This window comes from Pristis pectinata, chromosome 30 (genome assembly GCF_009764475.1).
Source record: "Pristis pectinata isolate sPriPec2 chromosome 30, sPriPec2.1.pri, whole genome shotgun sequence".
In the NCBI taxonomy this organism is placed as follows: domain Eukaryota; kingdom Metazoa; phylum Chordata; class Chondrichthyes; order Rhinopristiformes; family Pristidae; genus Pristis; species Pristis pectinata.
Window position 1 is genome coordinate 9388274 of NC_067434.1, and position 22592 is coordinate 9410865.

The 22592-nt window shown below is 44.2% G+C and overlaps 1 protein-coding gene across 1 annotated transcript in view; it reads left to right on the forward strand.

Annotated features, from left to right (window-relative positions):
* Positions 1-22592, forward strand: part of LOC127584714 (glutamine--fructose-6-phosphate aminotransferase [isomerizing] 1-like) — an 83783-nt gene that overhangs the window by 41437 nt on the left and 19754 nt on the right. Inside the window, exons 8-12 of the mRNA XM_052041607.1 lie at positions 3698-3777; positions 4373-4481; positions 6848-7011; positions 15070-15165; positions 17745-17842. Of these exons, the coding sequence (XP_051897567.1) occupies positions 3698-3777; positions 4373-4481; positions 6848-7011; positions 15070-15165; positions 17745-17842 (547 nt within the window). The remainder of the gene's footprint in view (positions 1-3697; positions 3778-4372; positions 4482-6847; positions 7012-15069; positions 15166-17744; positions 17843-22592) is intronic.

Genomic DNA, 22592 nt, shown 5'->3' on the forward strand with positions numbered 1-22592 from the left:
CAGCACATTATAGGCACCTACCACGCTACATAAATCTCCTTTGGAGGTATACAAGTGGTAGAGGTGGTGGATGGTTAAGCCAGTGGAGGAGATATTGATCAAGTGCACCCACTGGCACTGGATATAGAACATAGAACAGTACAGCACAGTACAGGCCCTTCGGCCCACAAAGTTGTGCCGACATTTTATCCTGCTCTAAGATATATCTAACCCTTCCTTCCCACATAGCCCCCTATTTCTCTCATTCATGTGTCTAAGAGTCTCTTAAATGTCCCTAATGTATCTGCCCCCACAACCTCTGCCGGCAGTGCGTTCCACACACCCACCACTCTCTGTGTAAAAAAAAAAACTTACCCTGACATCCCCCTTATACCTTCCTCCAATCACCTTAAAATCATGTCCCCTCGTGTTAGCCATTGTCGCCCTGGGAAAAAGTCTCTGACTGTCCACTCGATCTATCATCTTGTATCTTGTATCATCTTGTACACTTCTATCAAGTCACCTCTCATCCTCCTCCTCTCCAAAGAGAAAAGCCCTAGCTCACTCAACCTATCCTCATAAGACATGCTCTCCAATCCAGGCAACATCCTGGTACTCCTCTGCACCCTCTCTAAAGCTTCCACATCCTTCTATAATGAGGCGACCAGAACTGAACACAGTACTCCAAGTGTGGTCTGACCAGAGTTCTATAGAGCTGCAACGTCACCTCGTGGCTCTTGAACTCAATACCCCGACTAATGAAGGCCAACGCTCCGTACGCTTTCTTAACAACGCTATCGACCTGTATGACAACCTTGAGGGATAGATGGGCATGGACCCCAAGATCCCTCTGTTCCTCCACACTGCTAAGAGTCCTGCCATTAACCTTGTATTCTGCCTTCTAATTCGATCTCCCGAAGTGTATCACTTCACACTTATCCAGGTTGAACTCCATCTGCCACTTCTCAGCCCAGCTCTCCATTCTATCAATATCCTGTTGTAATCTACAGCAACCTTCTACACTATCCACAACACCACCAACGTTTGTTAGTTTCAAGACTTTTGAGTTCTGTTGGAACATCAATATCTAGTAAAGGGTCATGATGCTCTTGACTTGTGCCTTGCCTAGAAAAGCTTTGGGGAGGCAGGAGGTGAGCCACTAACTACGGAATTGCCTCCCCTGGTAGCTGGAGTATTTACATAGTTGGTCCAGGATGTTAATAGTGGGTTGCATGGCAATGGTAGTTCCACTGAATGGTGGCCTCTGTTTTGGAGATGGTCAGTGTCTGCCATTTAACAGCTTAGGTTTGATATTGGACTGATCTTACTAGAAGCTGGTGGGAATTGCTTCATTTGAGGCGTGGAGAAGGAAGTTACACGTTGCGATCATCAGCGGATAGGCTGCTTCTGACTTTATAGTTGGGAAGAAAGGTGAGTGATAACTGGTCTCTGAGAAATTTCTGCAACAATGCTCCAAGGTTGAGTTGACTAGACTTCAGTGACCACAAGCATCTGAAAGTTGGCCAGTTAGAAGTTTATAAAACTTTTTGTTTAGTGGATCTTGTGTCAGGGCTGACTGCCAAAACTGAAAATTTAAATGCACAGAGAATGGTATAAATGGAGAATTATCTGCAGTGATGTCGTGAATCCAAGGAAAGAAGCCTCAAAACATCCAGCAAATTGCTCTAATTCTACATTTAGAGCTCTGCAATGGGAATAAAAACAAAATGGTGGAAATACTCAGCAGGTCAGGCAGCATCTGTGGAGCGAGGGTAGAAAAGCTGAAGTTTCAGATTGATGACATTTCATCAGAGGCACATCAGTGAAATTTTCATTTCGAAAGCATAGCTTGCATTTCGGCTTCTTACTCCAATCCACTAGGAGGCACTGACCTCCCAGTTCCTTGCATCTCAGGAATTACCACCCTTCCTTTCCCTCCCACCTCCCATCACAACCTACCCCACCACCTCCGAGGTTCTGTTGGGCTGCTCATGAAACATCCCAGATCAACCCCACATAACGTGTGCTGAGGCCCTTTGAATCTATAGTTTGCCAAAACCTGCTTCCATATCTAATACATTCTATTCTGGTCCAGTTTTGCTCTGGATCAGGAGTTGCATATAGTTCACACCAAGTTAGAACGTGAGTGGACCAGATGGGAATATATGAATTTCAAAGGAATCTGTGGTGAATTGGATCAACATGGTGCAGTCACTATTGTAAAGAGCAACTCCCCCCCCCCCCCCCCCCCCCCACCTCCCCATAAACAGTGTTTGACTAGTGACCAGATAATCCCTTTTAGTGGTATTAATTGAGGAATATTTTGACCAGGAGGAGAATTCTGGTCAAAGAATTCTCCCGTTAATTTTCAAAATAGTACCATGGAATCTTATGAAAATGCAAGGGAATACTGAACACTTCAATGTCTCATGCAAAACCTGGCACCACTGACATTGGAGCACTCTCATTGCTTCCTTTATTGTGCTCAAGTCTTTTGGCTGCGGCTTAACCCTGAAACCAAAGATGTAGGTACCAACTGAGCCATGACTGATATCACATCTGTCTGTGTGCTCTTTATTGCTGAAAGAGGGTCCACTCTCTGACAAGAAAACATTGTTATTGACAACAGTTCATCAGCATTACTTCAACAGTCCATTCAGTAACTGGGTTGCCAGAAGTTTGGCCAGCTGGGATTGATGTGGCTATCCTAAGTGTCGGGGAGGACTGGTAGAACCCTTGACATCTGGAATCTTGACTCTGTTCCCTTCCACAGAAGACCCTGCCCACTCTTTGTAAAATGCCCAAATGTAGACGCAGGTATGATTTCAAATCATTTAACTTGCAGACCAGTCTCGAAATAATTGGATGTAGAATTGGGCATCCCTCAAGTCTTACGTTCATGTTATTTGATTTTTGGTCTCTCTCAAGTGGATACAACTACAACATCTGAGAAAACCCTGTCATTCTGGAGTTGAATATTTAATATTTGAGTCTGGGATAAACTGTGTCCTGGTTAAAATGTTTCCAAGTATACAGGAGAGAATAGAAATCAGAACACCTTCAACATTTTGGAACTGAATAAGAAGACTGCAGCTTCAAATCCTCCTCCAAACTTGTACCCCTTGAATAGAGGACGACATTTGTGTAATATTGAGAAAGCGATCCCCACCTCCTACTCCACCAATGAAGCATTAACCCTAGAGGAAGGTGTTGCTAAGAAGACTTGAGAAAACAACAAGATGCTGGAGGAACTCAGCAGGTCAGGCAGCATCCATGGAGAAAAGCAGACAGTCAATGTTTCACCTGCTTTTCTCTATGGATGCTGCCTGACCTGCTGAGTTCCTCCAGCATCTTGTTATTTTTCATCTAGATTCCAGCCTCTGCAGTCCTTTGTTTCCCTAAGAAGTCTTGAGAGCTTGTCCAATGTCCTAGTCCACATTTATCTTTTAAGAACCTCACAAAAACATCCAGGATCAACCCCGACATAATGTGTGCTGAGGCCCTGTGCTGGCCAACTCTGTCATTGCTGTGCAGAAGTTGATAGCTCCATGTCCCTGCATTGTAAGACAGAGAACAGTTCAGCATCCTTCATTTGCAATGAGGGGCAGTGTAATTTCCCAAGCCTGTGAAATATATGTCTGTTTTTAACATTGACATCCTTTAAATGATTTTTTTTAAATACTGATGAAATACTTAGTGCTGATTTCCTTTTATTTAGACGGGGCAGTCCTCTGATGATTGGTGTGAGAAGTGACCATAAACTTTCGACAGATCACATACCAGTTCTGTATCGCACGTGTAAGTAACAGTGGAGCTAAGTGTTAAAGAAGTTCATTCATTATGCTTTCTATCTGAGGAAATGAGACATTGATTATCTTAAAAGAATGTATTTCTCTTCATAATACTACAAGGCCTCATTTAGTATAATGTGCTCAAAATCTATTGGAGCCTGAGGACCGGGAATATCATTTGATTATGAATGGTCTCACCAAATTGAAGTGCTCTAGGTTTGGATGGGAGAAGGGAAATAGCTTGTAATGGGAAGATCAATCCAAAGTGTTTCAGTGAATGCAATTTTAATGGTGATCTGGAGGCACAACTGGAACACGGAATGGAATAAAATGATTGAAGAGGTTGTCAGCTGACTTGGTTAAATGGCTGATTAGGACTACCTTGAGATCTTGCCATCTTGGTTTCACTGGGTCTAAATAGAGACTTTAAGCTTTCCATCAATCCAGCGTCCATTTATGTGTTAGCATGGAATGTGAAGAACGGGTCTGTGTTTGTCCATTGGCCATCCTTTGGTTCTGAACTTTTATTGGGGTGGGGCTGGTGGGGAAGATAAAATTGCCAATGTCTCATGAGTTGTTAGATTGTTGAATGCTTTTAGCAGGTAAGGAATTAAAGACGACTTGTCCCCTGCCTCGCAATGATGCTTCTACCTCTTTGTACCCTGTTGGGGAAGAAAAGTCAGTGGAGTACTACTTTGCATCGGATGCCAGGTGAATGGTTTCATCTTTTATGCTCGTGTTAGTTGAATGGGAGTGATGCTTGTAAAATCGTAGGTAACATGCATTTTCATAACTTGTAAGTGGAATGCCCCTGCTCATTCTTGTAAGGTTTCCACTTGAACATTTGTGGACCTCTCAGAGCATTGCTCATATATCCCATTCTTTGTTGCCAAGGTGAGGTAATTAGCAAGGCCCGTCCTTTTCGAACGGCCACTATGCTTTAACGTAGTAAACATGCAGGGCTGTGGTTCCACCTGAAAAATGCAGCAAAAAAATGACAGGTAATTTTTAAAAAAGATTATTTTTACACTGGTAGCAAAGTGTAGAGTATGAGTGGTTCGTGGCAGCTGGAACTTAAATACAGTAAAAGTCCAAAGATCTGGGATTCAGTTATTCAGAAATCCTGATGGTTCAACATCTGGCTTTCTGGGGCCCCGCTTCCCACACTCCCTTTAGATTTGCAGAGTTTACTGGAGAATTTATTATACAATCATGTAACGTCTTTTTCTAAAAATAGCATTGGGTATGAATTGGGTTATGTCCATTAGACCAGAAAGTCTCTTGGTCTGGCACCAAAGTGTCAAGGAGCCTGGATGATTTTTACCTGTCATCTCTCATTCCGTTTAATAGGGCAGGAATGTCACAGCCTTTCACATGCACTGTAATCTGCTAAAGTAAAGATGGGCCCATTAATGTTACAAGGACAACATACGAGGACCGTCAGAGTTCAGTTGCTGTTTGGTAAAGGCCATTTTCAGTTTTGAGGCTTCTGCCAAATGTTGGACTGAATGCTTGGGTTTCTTTGTAATTGATGGACTGTTGGATAGTTCAGAGGTTCCGGTATTTCCAACTGGAGGTGCAATCATTGGCTTTTTTTGTGTTGGTGGTTTTCGAGGTATACCTATTCGCATCTCCTCTCTGCTACATTATCCACGGGATCATGAAATAGCTGTTAGGGAAAGGCAGCTGGATTGGGGTCAGTGAATGGTTTGGGTGGATATCTGTTGGCGAATGGTATGGTTGTAGCAGAGCTATCATTAGAGTGGTGAGATTTACATCTTAAGTGTAACAGGGATGTCAACCTGTGAATACTGTCATAATTTTTAAAGATTAATCACAAATGGTGAGGGAATGAGAAAGACATCTTGGAAAAGAAAGAGAGAACAGGGCAAAGGTGGGATTGGGACACTGGGAGGGAGCAAGGTGAGCATGGGATTGGGATGAAGAAGGTTTGAGAGGATCAAGTATTTGGGATACGGAGCAGAGATCAAGTGGGAGCACTGGAAGGGAGCGTGGAGAGTGCAGGATACAGGGAGGAAAGATAGCAGGAGTGGGATTGGGATGGTGGGAAGGAGCATGGCAGTTATTACTGAAAAGTAATGGTGATTGTGGGATTGGGAATCCTGAGCTAATTGTATCAGGTACAACAAGCATCAAGTTGTCATTACCTTTATAATTAGTTAACTACAGGGATTGATTGAAAAATCAGTTCCTCTTAGTTTTCGGATAAGGATGTTTTGAGTATCCCTGACTGAAATCGAAGACTGGTTCTACCAATGCTCTTTATTGTCATTGAGATATCATATCCAATGTTAATTCAACCCCCGGGAATGGAACATACAACCCTGGAACCACACTGAAACCAACACCTTTATAAGCAGAGTGGCTGTTAGTGGTGATCACATTAAGGCTGACACACAAAAGGTATCACTGTATATAACAGGATTAGTTTAAAACAAAAGGATTAGAACCAAAAAACTACTGACATTAATGTATTGAATCAAATTAATTCCCTTTGATTTTTTTTTACATCGGTTGATAGTGCTAGAAGTTGGGAGTTCTCATGGTGGCGAGGAGTAGGGATGACAATCTGTGCTATCACAGACTTTCTGGGCAAGGCACAGTAGTGTGTGGGCAGGCACAGTAGTGCAGCGGTTAGCATAATGCCATTACAGCGCCAGTGACCCAGGTTCAATTCCGGCCACTGTCTCTAAGGAGTTTGTATGTTCTCCCTGTGTCTGCGTGGGTTTCCTCTGGGTGCTCCGGTTTCCTCCCACATTCCAAAGATGTACGAGTTAGGAAGTTGTGGGCATGCTACGTTGGTGCCAGAAGCGTGGCGACACTTGCGGGCTGCCCCCAGAACACTCTATGCAAAAGATGCATTTCACTGTGTGTTTTGATGTACATATGACTAATAAAGAGATCTTATCTTAAGAGACCAGCTGCTCTGGTCCCTGAATGTTAGTGACCAGGGCCCTCATTCTGTATATAGAACATAACCTTGGCAGTGCTGTTGACAGGCAAGGGTGTTGATCAATATCTTGTAGGAGACATCATTATTTTGTTTTATCTTGCAGTGCAATCATTGAGCACACAAACCGTGCGATTTTCCTGGAGGACGATGATGTGGCGGCGGTGGTGGACGGCTGTCTCTCTATTCACCGGGTCGAGCGCACGGCGAGTGACTGCCCGGCGCGTGGCATTCAGATACTGCAGGTGGAGCTGCAACAGATGATGAAGGGTAAGGTCATGCATCCCCACACCATTCTTCATCAAAATTTGGAGAAGTGGTTAATTCAGCCATTGTGTCCAAGGCAGCTGGAAATGAAGCTAGTTGGTACTCCCTCCTTGAGCTCTGTCCGTAGCTGTGTGGGTTAAGGCTCTTAAAGAGCTCGTCCAGGTATCTTTTTATCTGTGGTGAGTGTTCCTGCCTTCACCACCCTTTTGAATTCAAGGTCCCACATTTAGAAGGTGAGAAAAAGATCTTCTCAACTCCCCTCTAATCCTTACACCAGTTAACATCAAGAAAACTGCAGATGCTGGAAATCTAAAACAAAACCAAAAATCCTGGAAATACTCAGCAGGTCAGGCCGCACCTGTGGGAAGAGAAACAAGAGTCAGCGTTTTGGGTCGGGGGACCCTTGTCAGACCTGAAACTGTAACTTTGTTTTCTCTTCCCACAGATGTGGCCTGACCCACTGAGTATTTCCAGCATCCTCTGGTTTTGCTGAACCAGTTAAATTAAACCTCAGGTAACCTGGCTTTCACATCTTTCTGCAGTGTGGTGATCAGAACTGTCCACAGTACTATTACTATGATCTAAATAGTGTTTTATATAGTTTTAGCATGATCTACCTGCTTGTTACAATCTGTGCCTCAGCTGATAAACACAAAGTGTTCCATGTGCTGCCTTAACCAGCATATCTCCCTGTCTCGCTACTTTAATGTATTAGGAGAGTTTGATGTCCCTGGGCCTGTACTCGCTGGATTTTAGAAGGATGAGGGGGATCTCATTGAAATCTACCAAATATTGAAAGGCCTGGATGGAGTGGACGTGGAGAGGATGTTTCCAGTAGTGGGAGAGTCCAGGACCAGAGGGCACAGCCTCAGCATAGAAGGACATCCCTTTAGAACTGAGATGAGGTGGAATTTTTTTAGCAAAGGTGGTGAATTTGTGGAATTCATTGCCACAGACGGCTGTGGAGGCCAAGTCATTGGGTATATTTAAAGCCGAGGTTGATAAGTTCTTGGTTAGTAAGGGCGTCAAAGGTTACAGGGAGAAGGCAGGAGAATGGGGTTGAGAGGGAAAAATAAATCAGCCATAATCGAATGGTAGAGCAGACTCGATGGACCGAATGGCCTAATTCTGCTCCTATATCTTACGGGATTTCTGGACACAAAGTTAATTGCATCCAGTCATCTATCACTTCATTTTGTTTGCCCTCCCCAAAACACATCCCCTCACATTCCTCTGGACTGAGTTCCAGTTGCCATTTTTTTGTGCCACCCAACCAGTGTGTTGTTATCTTCCTGCAGCCTAGAATTTTCTTTCTCACTGCCAACTTTGCTATCATCAGCACACGTGCTAATCAGACTTCCTATTTACATATGGTGAGAGGGAAGTGACCACCACATGGAACTCTCACACCTGTAGTCCTCCCATCCATAGAATGGTACAACACAGAAACAGGCTCTTCTGACCCACCTCGTCCATGCCAACCTTGATGCCTATCTGCACTAATCCCATTTGCCTGCATTAGGCCCATTTCCTACCACACTTTTCCTTTCCAAGTACTGTCCAAGTGCCCTTCAAATGATGTAATTATATCTGCCTCTACCACCTCCTCTGACAGCTCGTTCCAGAGAACCTCCGCCCTCTGTGTGGAAAATCTTATCCCTCAGGTCCTCCTTTAAATCTCCCTCCTCTCACCTTAAACCTGTGCCCTCTAATTTTATATTCCCCTATCCTGGGATAAAGACTCTAAATACTATCCTCTGACTATCCATCATTGATAGTTTATCTTTTGCTTTCTCCCACTGAACCAATTTTTTAGTCCAACCCTGCTGCTTCGTGTTGGATTCCATGAGCTTTCTGATCGATGTGGTCTTTGTCAAAAGCCTTGCTAAATCGGACTGCATTAAGTGCACTAACCTCATCCTCAAATAAAAATCCAATTAGTCGGACATGCCTTTTATTAAACCTGTAAATGACAACGTGTGCCATTCCGCAGAGTTTTTCCACTAATTTGAGGTCCCCCAGTGTGAATGGCTAGATTGTAGTTACTCTAAGCTTTTCTCTTTTATTTAAAGATCCACACGAACCGTGTTCCTTGTGTGGTCTCTACCAAAGAAACAATGTCAGCCTTTGTCTATTTATTTGGAACCTAGTGGATGCCTTTCTGTGAGGAAGTCATCTGATCACCAGGTGGAATTATTCCAATGATTGGTCCTATAGTAGTATTGAAACCTAGACATCATTAGGTAATAAGATAATATTAAATAATTAGAGTATGTTTGGCCCCTCATGCCTGCACCAGCCCTTTGAAACATCTATCCAGTTGGGTCCTGCTCCTCAGTCCATCTCCCCACCCCCTCCAAAAGACCTGCAGGTTTCCATTTCTCCTTTTCAATGAATTTCCAGGAACTGGGACAAAGGTCGGGAAGAGCAGAAATGGAAGGGGACAATAATGGAATTATGAATAGGTAACGTTTAGAAATCAACAGTTGCTAAAAGGTGCAGAATCAGAGCCTGGTGAATATCCATCCTAAGCTCGTATCACATGGAAAATGTGACACTTGATATTAGGTACTCACTGGCTGGATGTATTTGGTCTGCAACCTTGTTAGGAATTTAAAGAAAAATTGCCCAAGTGTATAGTTCTGTGATCTTTATCTGCGGAGGTTGCCTGGTGTTTGAATGTTGGAGCAGGAGTGAGGAATGACCCATATCCCTCTCTTTTGATCTCTTCTCACCCACTGAATTCTTGTGTTGTTTTAACTTGAAATCAGCCTTTGGATCCCTCTGCTGCTCTAGACTTGCTTGCCAGAATACCTATTTCATTTTAGATTATGATTGCAGCTCCTTGTTGCCTCTTTACTGACCAAAAACTATAAAGTGCTCACCCCTTAATGTACAAATTATGCAGAATAGCTGTGAAAATTCCTAGGAAGGCTGGAAGCTGTAATCACCACAGCCACTTGATGCAGACTGGCAGTTTACCTGCGAGCAGAATGCCTTAAGTCGACCTCGCAACGCAGCCATTGTATCAGGGCAGCCCATATCATTGTTCTGTGCTTCTGCGGACATGCATATCATTGGCAAGTGGCCACTGAATCAGAAACTTGTTGGTTAAGTCTCAGGCTAGAAGTCCAGTGGTGTGCTGAGGGAGTGTTGTATGAAAACATAGGTAGAATCAGGAACGTAGGAAATAGGAGTAGGAGTAGACCACCTGGCCCATCGAGCCTGCTCCACCATTCAATAAGATTATAGCTGATCTGGCCGTGGACTCAGACCCACCTACCTGCCTTTTCCCCATAACCCTTAATTCCCCTACTATGCAAAAATCTATCTAACTGTCTCTTAAATATATTTAATGAGGCAGCCTCTACTGCTTCCCTGGGCAGAGAACTCCACAGATTCACTACTGTCCGGGAAAAGCAGTTTCTCCTCATCTCCATCCTAAATCTATTCCCCTGAATCTTGAGGCTATGTCTCCTAATTCTAGTCTCACCTGCCAGTGGAAACAACTTCCTGCCTCAATCTTATCTATCCCTTTCATAATTTTATATGTTTCTATAAGATCCCCTCTCATTCTTCTGAATTCCAGCGAGTATAGTCCCAGGCAACTCAACCTCTCCTCATAGGCTAACCCCCTCATCTCTGGAATCAACCTGGTGAACCTCCTCTGCACCGCCTCCAAAGCCAGTATATCTTTGCTCAAGTGAGACCAGAACTTCACGCAGTACTCCAGGTGCAGCCTCACCAGTATCCTGTACAGTTGCAGCATAACCTCCCTGCTCTTAAATTCAATCCCTCCAGCAATGAAGGGCAACATTCCATTTGCCTTCTTATAACCTGTTGCACCTGCAAACCAACCTTTTTCAACTCATGCACAAGCACTCCCAAGTCGCTCTGCACAACAGCGTGCTGCAATCTTTCACCATTTAAATAATAATCTGATCTATTTTTCCTTCCAAAGTGGATGACCTTGCATTTACCAACATTGTACTCCATCTGCCAGACCCTTGCCCACTCACTTAACCTATCTATAGCTCTCTGCAAACTCTACATCCTCTGCACAATTTGCTTTTCCACTCTATTTAGTGTCATTAGCAAACTTAGATACGTTACACTCTGTCCCCTCTTCCAAATCGTTGATGTATATCATGAACAGATACGGGCCCAGCACTGACCCCTGTGGCACCCCACTCACCACTGATTGCCAACCAGAGAAACACCCATTCATGCCAACTGTCTGCCTTCTATCAGTTAACCAATCCTCTATCCATTGCTAATACATTACCCCCAACTCCATGTATCCTTATTTTATGGATGTCTTTTATGCAGCACCTTATCGAACGCCTTCTGGAAATCCAAATATACAACATCCACCTGTTCCCCTCTATCCACTGCGCTCATTATATCCTCAAAGAACTCCAATAAGTTTGTCAAACAGGACCTGCCCTTCCTGAATCCATTCTGCGTCTGTCTGCCGGAACCATTTCTATCCAGATGTCTCACTATTTCTTCCTTAATGATAGCTTCAAGCATTTTCACAACTACAGATGTTAAGTTAACTGGCCTATAGTTACCTGCCTTTTGCCTACATCCTTTATTAAACAGTGGCATGACATTCACTGTCTTCCAATCTGCCAGAACTTGCTCAGAGTCCAGAGAATTTTGGTAAATTATCACAAATGCATCTACTCTAACTTCCACCATTTCTTTCAGTACCCTGGGATGCATCCCATCAGGGCCAGGGGACGTGTTTACCTTTAGACACACTCATTTGCTCATGACTACCCCTTTAGTGACAGTGGTTGTATCGAAGTCCTCACCTCCCATCGCATCCATAACACCTCTCTTTGGCATGTTTGACGTGACCTCCACTGTGAAGACAGACACAAAATAGTTGTTCAAGGCTTTGGCCATTTCCACATTACCGAATATTAATTCCCCCCACTCATCTTCCAAGGGACCTATGTTCACTTTAGCCACTATCTGTTCTTATACTTGTGCTAGTTTACTTTCATAATCTAACTTCCTTTTCCTTATTGCTTGCTCAGTGGTTCATTGTTGCTTTTTAAAGTTTTCCCAATTTTTCAGTTTCCCACTACTCTTGGTGACTTTGTATGCATGAGCTTTTAGCCTGATGCCGCCTTTTATTTCTAAGGAATAAGTTATCCAAGGCTGGCTCTCTCTGCCCATACTGTCCTTGCATTTAACTGGAATATACTTTTGTTGAGCACCATGAAAAATCTCTTTGAAAGTCTTCCATTGTTTGTCAACTGTCCCACCATATAGCCTGTGTTCCCACTCTATGCTAGTCAACTCCTTCCTCATCCCATTGTAGTCTCCCCTGTTTAGGCATAATACACTAGTTTTAGATCGAACTATTGCACCCTCCACTTGTATGAGAAATTCAATCATACTATGGTCACTCATCCTTAACTATAAGATCATTAATTTTACCTGTCTCATTGCACGGGGCCAGATCTGAGAGAATTTTCCCTTGTAGGCTCACTGATATGCTGTTCAAGAAAGCTATCACGGATGCATGCTATGAAGTCCTTCTCAAGACAGCCTCGACCATCTTGATTCTCCCAATCTATGTGGAAGTTAAAGTCCCCCATGACTACTGCCGTTCCATCCTTGCGTGTATCAGATATTTCTTGGTTTATCACCTGTGCCACTGTAATGTTATTATTTGGTGGCCTATAGACAACTCCCACCAGTGATTTTTTTTCCCTTTACTATTCCTAATCTCTACCCAAATGGACTCAACATTCTGCTCCTTAGATCTTATATTGTCTCTCACTGTCACCCTGATCCGATCCTTAATCAAGAGCACTACCCCACCTCCCTTACCCTCCTGCCTATCCTTCCATATTATCTGATACCCTTGGATATTTTAATTCCCAATCATCCTCCACCCTGCAACCACATTCCTGTAATGGCCACTAAATCATACCCCTTTGTACTGATTTGTGCCACAAGTTCACTGACCTTGTTTTGAATACTATGGGCATTCAGATAAAGTGCCCTTACGCTCATTGTCCTTTTAGAATCCAGTAATCTTTGTCTCCTCTGCGTTTGACTTTTCTGTACTCCACTCTTACTCTTGTCTTTTCTAACTTTTGCTCTGGTCTCTGCTTTGCTTCCCTCTGTCTTTGTGCATGGATTCAGCCCCTTGTGTCTGCTCTATCATTCAGGAAGATCATGGCCAATGTTTTGCCTCAGCCCTTCTTTCTTGCACTGATTCCATATCCCTCGATCCCCTTAAAAGCTAAAAATGTATTGACTCAGCTACCACAGCCCCCTTGTGTGGAGAATTCCAAAGGTACACTCCCCTCTTATATTGAGACTATTGCCCTTGGTTCAAGACATCCTAGCCATGCAAAATATCAACTCTGCAACCACACTGCCAAAGCCTCTTAAGAATTTATACAGTTCAATGAGGTCACTCCTCATTCTTCTAAACTAAACAGAGTATAGACCCAGTCTGGTTAATTGTCATCTGCACTGCCTTGCAAATGAGGGATTATAACAAGGCCCTGCCTTTTCTCTCGTGATGTATGTGATCCCGTGGCAGAGTTTCAGAGAGGATCGAAGGCATTTTCTCTGGTGTCCTGGCTAATGTTTATCCCTCAATCAACATCACGACAAATGGATTATCTGTCTGGTTTTAACTTCCTGTCCCTGAACTGAGGAGTTAATGACCCATCACACTGCTGGATCTGGTTACACACAGGCCACCCAGGGTAGGATGGCAGATTCCCTTCCCTGAAAGACATTAGTGTCAGAGGGTCATAGACCATAGAAATGGCCCTTTGGCCCACCACATCATGCCGACCTTTTTTCCCATCTACACTAATCCCATTTGCCCACAGTAGGTCTATAGCCTTCTGTTTAAGTGTCTGTTTAAATGCCTCTTCAAAGTTGTAATTGCATCTGATTCCGCCCTTTCCTCAAGGTAACTTTTTCAACAACCTGCTAGTTTCTTAGTTACCCTTACCGAGGCTACGTTTAATTCCCGAATTATTTAATGCCGTGGTAGGACTTGAACTCCTGTCAATGGATCATTGGTCAGGAACTTCAGTACCTAACTGCTACCCTATCACACCCCAGTGGGGTATACTGCCTCCCCGGCAGCCCAGTAAAAGAGGGGTGTGGTAGATCTCTTCTTGCACATGTGCTTGAAGGAGTCAGGTTCAGATGACAATACACCAACCAAATTGTCTGATTATTAACGTGTTACTGATGGTGGAAGCTTGTCATTCACAAATTGGCTGGCACAGTTCCTGCCCCCGAACCAAGGAGATAGCTTTCATGTTTTCTGTTGCTGGCTTATTCACCTCAGAGATGTACAATATAACTCTGATAATTTGGGATTTTGGTAGCACCAGACTAGCTGGTCTTCTGGACTATTGGATGTTACAGCTATTAATACCCAAGCACACTTTTATTTCACTTTTTTTTGTACATGTTACACTGTGGTATAATACATTTTTCCAGTGAACCCGGTGAGTTTAAAGTGAGTGGGAAATGTACAAGCAGTCTGGACCCGGGCTCCAGCAGCAAACCCACCCACATTCTTGACCCCTGGTGTTCTGGACCCTCAGTCCAGACCCCAGCCCCAACTGCGCTCTGGCCCCCCATCTATGGCTGCACACCCTGGACCCCTGTCTTGTGTTCTGGATGAATGAAGGTGTAGAATGCTGGATTATCAGAATTTCTGAACAATCAGATGCCATATTATTGGAATTTTACTGCATTGTGAGATCTGAGATGAGATCTCATTCCCTACCAGAATCAGCAAATAGGTTGCTTTGTCCTGAAGCTGAACTTGCTATAAATGTACTTTAAAATGTATGGGGATTATTAAACACACAGAGGTAGAATGATTTTTACAGCAAAAGGTACCTACTGATTAACCTGTACCAGACGTGAACCTGCATGAGTTCTTGATGGATTATTACAAGCACAGCGTTGAGACTTTGTTATCCTCTTGACAGAACCTTCTGACCTTTTTTGTATGAAGTAATTTTCATGTGATTATTCTGCCTGACCTTTTCACAGGAAGCTACAGTTCTTTTATGCAGAAAGAAATCTTTGAGCAGCCAGAATCGGTGGTGAACACAATGAGAGGAAGAGTCAATTTTGAAAATAACACAGGTAATAACACAGTCCTATAAATGCACCTTTTCACTATGCAACTCCCTGCAAGTGCTGCCATCTATGGCATTGACTAAACCTGGAAATTCCCAGGAAATAGTGGGGATGTGGATAAGAGGGGGAACTGCCTTTCTTGCTTTCTACAGGTGCCTAGGGCCAGTTGAATTGATACCTTGTACCTGAGAGAGGTCCTGTGAGGTGGAGCATCCTCCGAGCTTGTTCTGAGACCTGTCCCCAGAATATCCTGATGATCTTTGACAGATCACTGCCTGAGTCATAGAGCAATACAGCATGGATACAGGCCCTTAGGCCTAACCAGTCCATGCTGACCACGGTGCCCACCCAGCTAGTCCCAATTTCCTCCTCTCAGCCCCATCCCTGCATGTACCTATCCAAGTGCTTCTTAAATGATACTACTGTACCTGCCTCAGCCACTTCCTCTGGTAGCTCGTTCCATATACTCACCACCCTCTGCATGAAAAAGTTGCCCCTCAAGTCCCTTTTAAATCTTCCCTTTCTCACCCTAAATCTATGTTCCTTAGTTTTGGACTCCACTGCCCTGGGGAAAAGACTTACCATCCACCTTGTATATGCCCCTCATGATTTTATAAACCTCTGTAAGATCACCCCTCATTCTCCTAAACTCCAAGGAGGAAAGACCTTGACTCGGGCCCTCTAGTCCTGACAACACCCTTGTAAATCTTTTCTGCACTCTTTCCAGTTTAACCATGTCTTTCCTATAACAGGGTGACCAAAACTGTACACAGTACTCCAAGTGCAGCCTCACCAATGACTTGTACAACTGCAACATAATGTCCCAGCTCCTATACCTAATGCCCTGACCGATGAAGGCCAGTGTACCTGTGATGCCACTTTTAACGAACTATGCACTTGTACTCCTAGGTCCCTCTGTTCCATTTCACTCCCTACTGCCCTACCATTCATAGTATCAGTCCTACACTGGTTTGACTTTCCAAAATGTAACACCTCACACTTAACTGTATTGAGATCCATTTGCCACTCCTCAGCCCACTTCCCTAACTGATCAAGGATGCCCCTGTAATCTACCATGACCTTCACTATTAACAACACCACCTAATTTCATTTCATCCACAAACTTACTGATCAAGCCTTGTGCATTCGCATCCAAATCATTTATATCAATAATAAATAACAGGGTCCCAACACCAACCCCTGCAGTACACCACTAGTCACTGGCCTCCATTCTGAGAAACAACCTTCAACCACCACCCTCTGCTTCCTACCTCTGAGCCAATTTTGAATCACCTAACTAGCTCTCCCTGGATTCCATGGGACCTAACCTTCCAGACCAGCCTGCCATGCAGGACCTTGTCGAAGGCCTTGCTAAAGTCCAAATAGACAACATCTACTGCCCTACCCTCATCTATCTTTTTGGTTACCTCTTCAAAAATTCTAAAAAGCTTCATCAAGCATAACTTTCCACGCACAAAGCCATGCTGACTCCTCCTAATCAGATTCTGTCTATCCAAATGCTGGTAGATCCTGCCCCTCAGAATTCACTCCAGTAACTTGCCCACCACTGATGTTAGGCTGACCGGCCTGTAGTTCCCTGACTTGTCCTTGCTACCCTTCTTAAACAACAGAACAACATTAGCCACCTTCCAGTCTTCAGGAACTTCACCAGTGGCTAACAATGAAGCACAAATCTCCGCAAGGGCCTCCGCAATTTCTTCTCTAGCCTCCCACTAAGTCCAAGAATGCACTCGGTCAGGCCCTGGGGATTTATCCACCTTAATGCACTGTAAGGCTGCAAGTATCTCCTCCCTGGTAACATGAATGTCCTCTAAAACATCTCCACTTGTTTCCCCTTATCTCTTGAGCAACCATGACTTTCTCTTTAGTAAACACCAATGAGAAATATTCGTTAAAAATTCTGCCCATCTCCTGCAGCTCAAGATACCAAAGGCTTTCAAACTAGCTTTAAGCTGAGGGATGATTCCACCTCCCAGCTACATGGTGAGGGACTGGCTTCATTGGAAAGCAGCTGGCGGGGACTGGCCGCGTGAGTACTCAGCGAGCCACTCCACCAGCCTAGCCACCGTCCAATGGGAAGCAAAGGCAAGTACCGCACTTCCTCCCATTACTGCTGGGCTGTGGTTTGGACAATCCAGCCTGACATGCTGGACTAACACTAACATTTGGTGCCATAGACCAAAATAGCACAAAATTGTATTTAGTTGGTGGAAGCGTAATCTTTAATTCCTGGATAATGGGTGTTTCTGGGTGTAAAGTTTGAGGACGCTCCAACATTTTGCTAATACACCAGATAGTTCCCATAGTGCTGTGACCTAGATTCATAGCGTTATACAGTACAGAAACGGGCCCTTTGGCCCAACTCATCTATGCTGACCAAGACCTGTTTTATAAGGGTGTCTAGTGAAGTGTAGCAATGATATTGGATTACCTTCTTCCTAAAGATGGTCTGTGACAATCCAGTTCCACGGTAAAAAGAAGTGCATCTTGGCTGATTTTGTGTAGCCTCATACAAACTGATCAGCCTTAATATTGTAACCTGTGTGTTATCTGTTGCTTTTTAGTGATCCTTGGTGGATTAAAGGATTCAATTAAAGAGATCAGAAGATGCAGACGTTTGTTAATTATTGCTTGTGGAACAAGTTATCATTCTGGACTGGCGGTATGTTTTCATTAATGTCTAACATCTTAAACAGAGCAAATATCAAAAAATCTAATTCAAGTTTTGCTGTGAACATCGCATGAAATCCCAACATTATTTTCAGAACTGTGTATTTTCTGTTTGATCTGTGTATCAAACATTGTATCTTGCATCCACAGCCAAGCAGGGAACATTGCTTTGAGGCCGATGTTGACTGCCCATTCCCCACTTGCTCGGTGTCCTTGGAAGGGAGTGGAGAGTCAGCTGGTGAAGTGTGTTAGAGATGGGCTGGTTAAAGTCTGAAGCCAATAAAAGCTGCACCTGCTGGAAGCCTGAAGTAAAAACAATAAATTCTCAAATACTCAGCAGGTCAGGCAGCATCTGTGCAGAGAGAAACAGTGTTAACATTTCACATTGCTGACCTTTGAATATTAGATTTTATTGTTCCTTTTCTAATAGACCACAAGAAGGAAACTTACTTGAGCTCCTGTCTAATGAAAGATGATGAATTTAGAGCACAGAACATAAAAAAAGGTACAGCAGAGGACAGGCTCTTTGGCCTATCTTGTCTGCTCCGACCATGATGCCAATCTAAACGAATGCCATCTGCCTGCTCATGGTCTGTATCCCTCTGTTCGGTCCCTGTTCAGGTGTCTGTCTAAATGCCTCTTAAACATTGCAATTGTATCTGCTTCCACCACCTCCCCTGGCAGTGGGTTCAAGACACCAAAAAAAAAACTTGCCTCGCAAATCTCCTTTAACCTTTCCCCCTATCACTTTAAACCTATGCCCTCTAATATTTGACATTTCCACCCTGGGAAAAATACTCCATCTATCCTATCTATGCCTCTTGCATATAAAATCAGATCACCATGATGCTCTGATGCTCCAGAGAAACCAATCCAAATTTGTCCAACCTCTCTTTATAGCTAATGGGCTCCAATCGAGGCAGCCTCCTGGTGAACCTCTTCTGCACCCAATCCAAAGCCTCCACATTCTTCCTATGATATGATGACCAGAACTGCACACAGTACTCCCAAATGTGGCCTAACCAAAGTTTTGTACAACTGCAAAATGACTTCCCAACTTTGACTCTCAATGCCCCACCCAATGAAGGCAAGCACTCTGTATGTCTTCTTTACCTCCCTATCCACTTATATGGCCACTTTCAGGGAGCTATGGACTTGCACCCCAAGATCCCTCTGTATGACAATGTTCCTAAGGGTCCTGCCATTTACTGTACACGCTCCTCTTGCATTTGACCTCTCAAAGTGCGACACCTCACACTTGTCTGGATTAAACACCATCTGACATTTCTCTGCCCAAATTCCCAACTCACCTATATCCTGCTGCATCCTTTGACAACCTCCCTTGCTCTCCACAACTCCTCCAATTCGAAACAGTAACTTTGTTTTTCTGTCTCTACAGATACAGTATGACTTACTGAGTATTCTAGCATTTTCTGTTTTTACTTCTGTTGTGATGGGTTCACTTCCTGTGTGTGTGTGTGTGTGTGTGTGTGCGCGCGTGTGTGTGTGTGTGAGAGAGAGAGAGAGAAAACTGTATTAAAGTGACCGTTGGAAATAAAAATCAATTCATTTTGAGTTTAATGAACTGCCTGGACGAAGCCAAAGAAAGTCATTAAAGAGACCATTTTAAAGACCTTTATTCAAGTCTATAGTTCCCTGAAAGTGGTAACACAAGTGGATAGGGTAGTGTCAAAGGCATTTGGTATGCTTGCCTTCATAGGGCGAGGCATTGAGTATACGAGTTGGGACCTCATTGCAGTTGTACAAAACATTGGTTAGACTGCACCTAGAGAATTGTGTTCAGTTCTGGTCACCACACTACAGGAAGGATACGGTAGCAATAGAGAAAGTGCAGAAGAGATTCACCAGGATGCTGCCTGGAGTGAAGACTGTAGTTATAAGGAGAGATTGCATAGACTGGGTTTATTCTCACTGGAACGTAGGAAGTTGAGAGGTGACCTTGTAGGGGTTTACAAAATTGAGAGGTGTAGATAGTCTTTTCCCTAGGGCAGTGGTGTCTAAAACTAGAGGGCATTAGTTTAAGGAGAGAGATGAGATCTGAGGGGTAAGTTTTTCCACACAGAGTGTGATGAATACTTGGAGCGAGCTGTTAGAGGAGGTAATGGAGGCAGATACTATTACAACATTTAAAAGGCATTCGGACAGGTACTTGGATAGGAGTGGGATAAGAGCATGATACAGGCAAATGTGATTAACGTAGATAGACATCGCAGTCGGCATGGACGAAGTGGGCTGTATGTTTCTATGATTCTATGAAAACTGCTGCTTCTCACAGCGGGGTGTAACCTGAAGTTTGCCAGGTAGGGATGAACCACGTGTACAACGACCCAGGGATCCCATGAGGTGTCTTTGACCATCACACTGCCCCTTTGACTGAGTAATGTCAGTGGAAGCCAAGGTTATAAATCTGGACAGTGTTGCCAACACTAGTTAGACCTGTTCTGGAAGGGTTGATCACATGACCCACCTCCTCTATTATTGGCTAACTATGATGAAGCCTGTCTCCCCGGGCCAATTGAGAAGCAAACAGATTCCTCCTCATCTGACTGGACTTCCAGTCTTGCTGTACTTCTCCGAACATCCTTTCTTAATTCATAAATGAACGTGTTCAGTCATATTATTTGGAAACCACAAAATATTTTCTAACCTCAAAGATTTCCTACAAGTGTGTGCAGGAGTGTGCTGGAGATCAGCCTTCAATATGGGAAACACGAGGTTGGCGACCTTAACCGAGGGGTGGGCAGAGATGGTGGGCGGGTGACGGTGGGTGGTGAAAGGATTGGGGAAGTGGCTGAGGAAGGGGTAGATTATTGGGTGGGGTTTGGGGAAGTGGTTGGTGGGCAGGGAAGGAGTTGGGTGGAGGGGGTTGTTGTAGGTGTCTGAGAACAGAAGTGGTTGGTTGGGGGGAGCGACTGGGAATAGTGGAGGAAGAAAAGTGTCTGGTACTCATTGGAGCCGTGCATGGCACTGACTGCAGGGATGTGTTCTCGTGTTAGCAGCTAATTTATTGCAGTTCTCTATCTGGAATCTGTCTCTCACAGCTGGCATTGCCTGTTGTCTAATGGTGACAAATTGTCTCCCGATTGAAAGAGGCTGGTTGGGGAGGTGTTTCACGCTGAACTGTGCTGCACATTGACAGGCTGCACGCCTCATTAATCCTGTTCGATTATAATGAGGCAATTATCTCTGCAGAAATTGAATTCATATGTAAATTGTAGCACTGTCAAGCCCTGCACCATTGCTGCTCTCCCCCACAACCCGACACCTCCCCAGACAATTGTCCACTGCCCCCAAGCAGAGCGGAGTTTGTGGCATGATAATTGTGCTTCTGTACTTCTGATGTTGGCCTTTTGGCTGCTTATTAACACAGCAGCATCAGTTGACATTGGCTGCTTGCTTTTTACTCCTGTTCCCCGATGTAATGCAACTCCTGTCTGTATTTGAAAGCTTTCTTGGAACATGTAAAATCACTCGGTGAGCGAGGAGGTGGTTTGACTTAGCTAAAACTGTGGGGAATTTTGGGAAGAACTAGCTTTTGTTGACACACATCCAGTTTTCTTCCCTAGTGTTTTATTGAGGGGTCTCGTGGAGGTCGGTGCTTTTTCCCAAGGAGCACTGTGCCAATTTCCCAGTCAGAGAAAGAGACAGACTATGGTCCGTCCCCAAGGACTCAGTAGCCCAAGGCACTGAGTCACTGAAAGGAGAAAAGTGCAGATGCTGCAAACCTGACTCAAAAACAGAGATTGCTGGAAACACTCAACAGGTCAGGCAGCATCTGTGGATACAGCAACAGAGCTAACATTTCAGATCAATCTTTCTCCAGAACTGGAGAAGGGTCAATGACCTGAATTGTTAACTCTGTTTCTCTCTCCTCAGATGCTGCCTGATTTGCTGAGTGTTCCCTGCAGCATAGTGAAAGGTGACATGGAGTTAGTGCTTAAGGACAATTACCTTACTTCAGGACAGAAGATTAACAGTTTCTAGGCAAGTACTAAAGCAGGGAAAAGGAGTTGGGATGATGGGGGTGAGGAAGGGAGTTGGTGGATGGGCTGCTTTGTCCCAGATGCTTTCTGACAAACTAGAGGAATCATAGGGATTACCAACCTTTATTATCTTGTACCATTGTCCCTCTGTCAGAACGTAGATGGTGGTCTGTGATGGGCTGCAGGGTAGGAGTGATTCAACAACTGAAGAGTCAAAGGCACCAGACAATAATGTTTGGTGATCCGTTCCTCCTTTATAAACTGTAAGTCATCTCAACTGGTGGGAAATCATCCAGGACAAAGCATCCCTAAATATTCATTCCCTTCACTGCCGGCACATACTGGCTGCCGTGTGGACTGTCTACAAAATTCACTGTGTTACTTGTCCAGGTAACTCTTGACAGCACCTCCCAAACCCGTAGCCTTCACCACCAAGAGTAACAAGTGCGGCAGGCACATGGGAGCACCACCGCCTGCAGGTTCCCTCCAGGTGGCATATATCCTTAGAAATGTCGCTGGTCCTTCATTGTTACTGGGTTTAGATCTGGAAGTCCCTCTGCAGCAATCCTCTGGGAATACCTTCACTGGAATAATTGCAGTGGATCGAGGATGTGGTAGCTCACCACAATAAGTGCTGGCTGCACCACTGATGCCCAGCTCCTGCAAAATGATTCCAATAAACAGATCCCACCTTCTTTCCTTTGCTCTCCCGTTTCTGAGGAAGGAGGAGGACCAAGG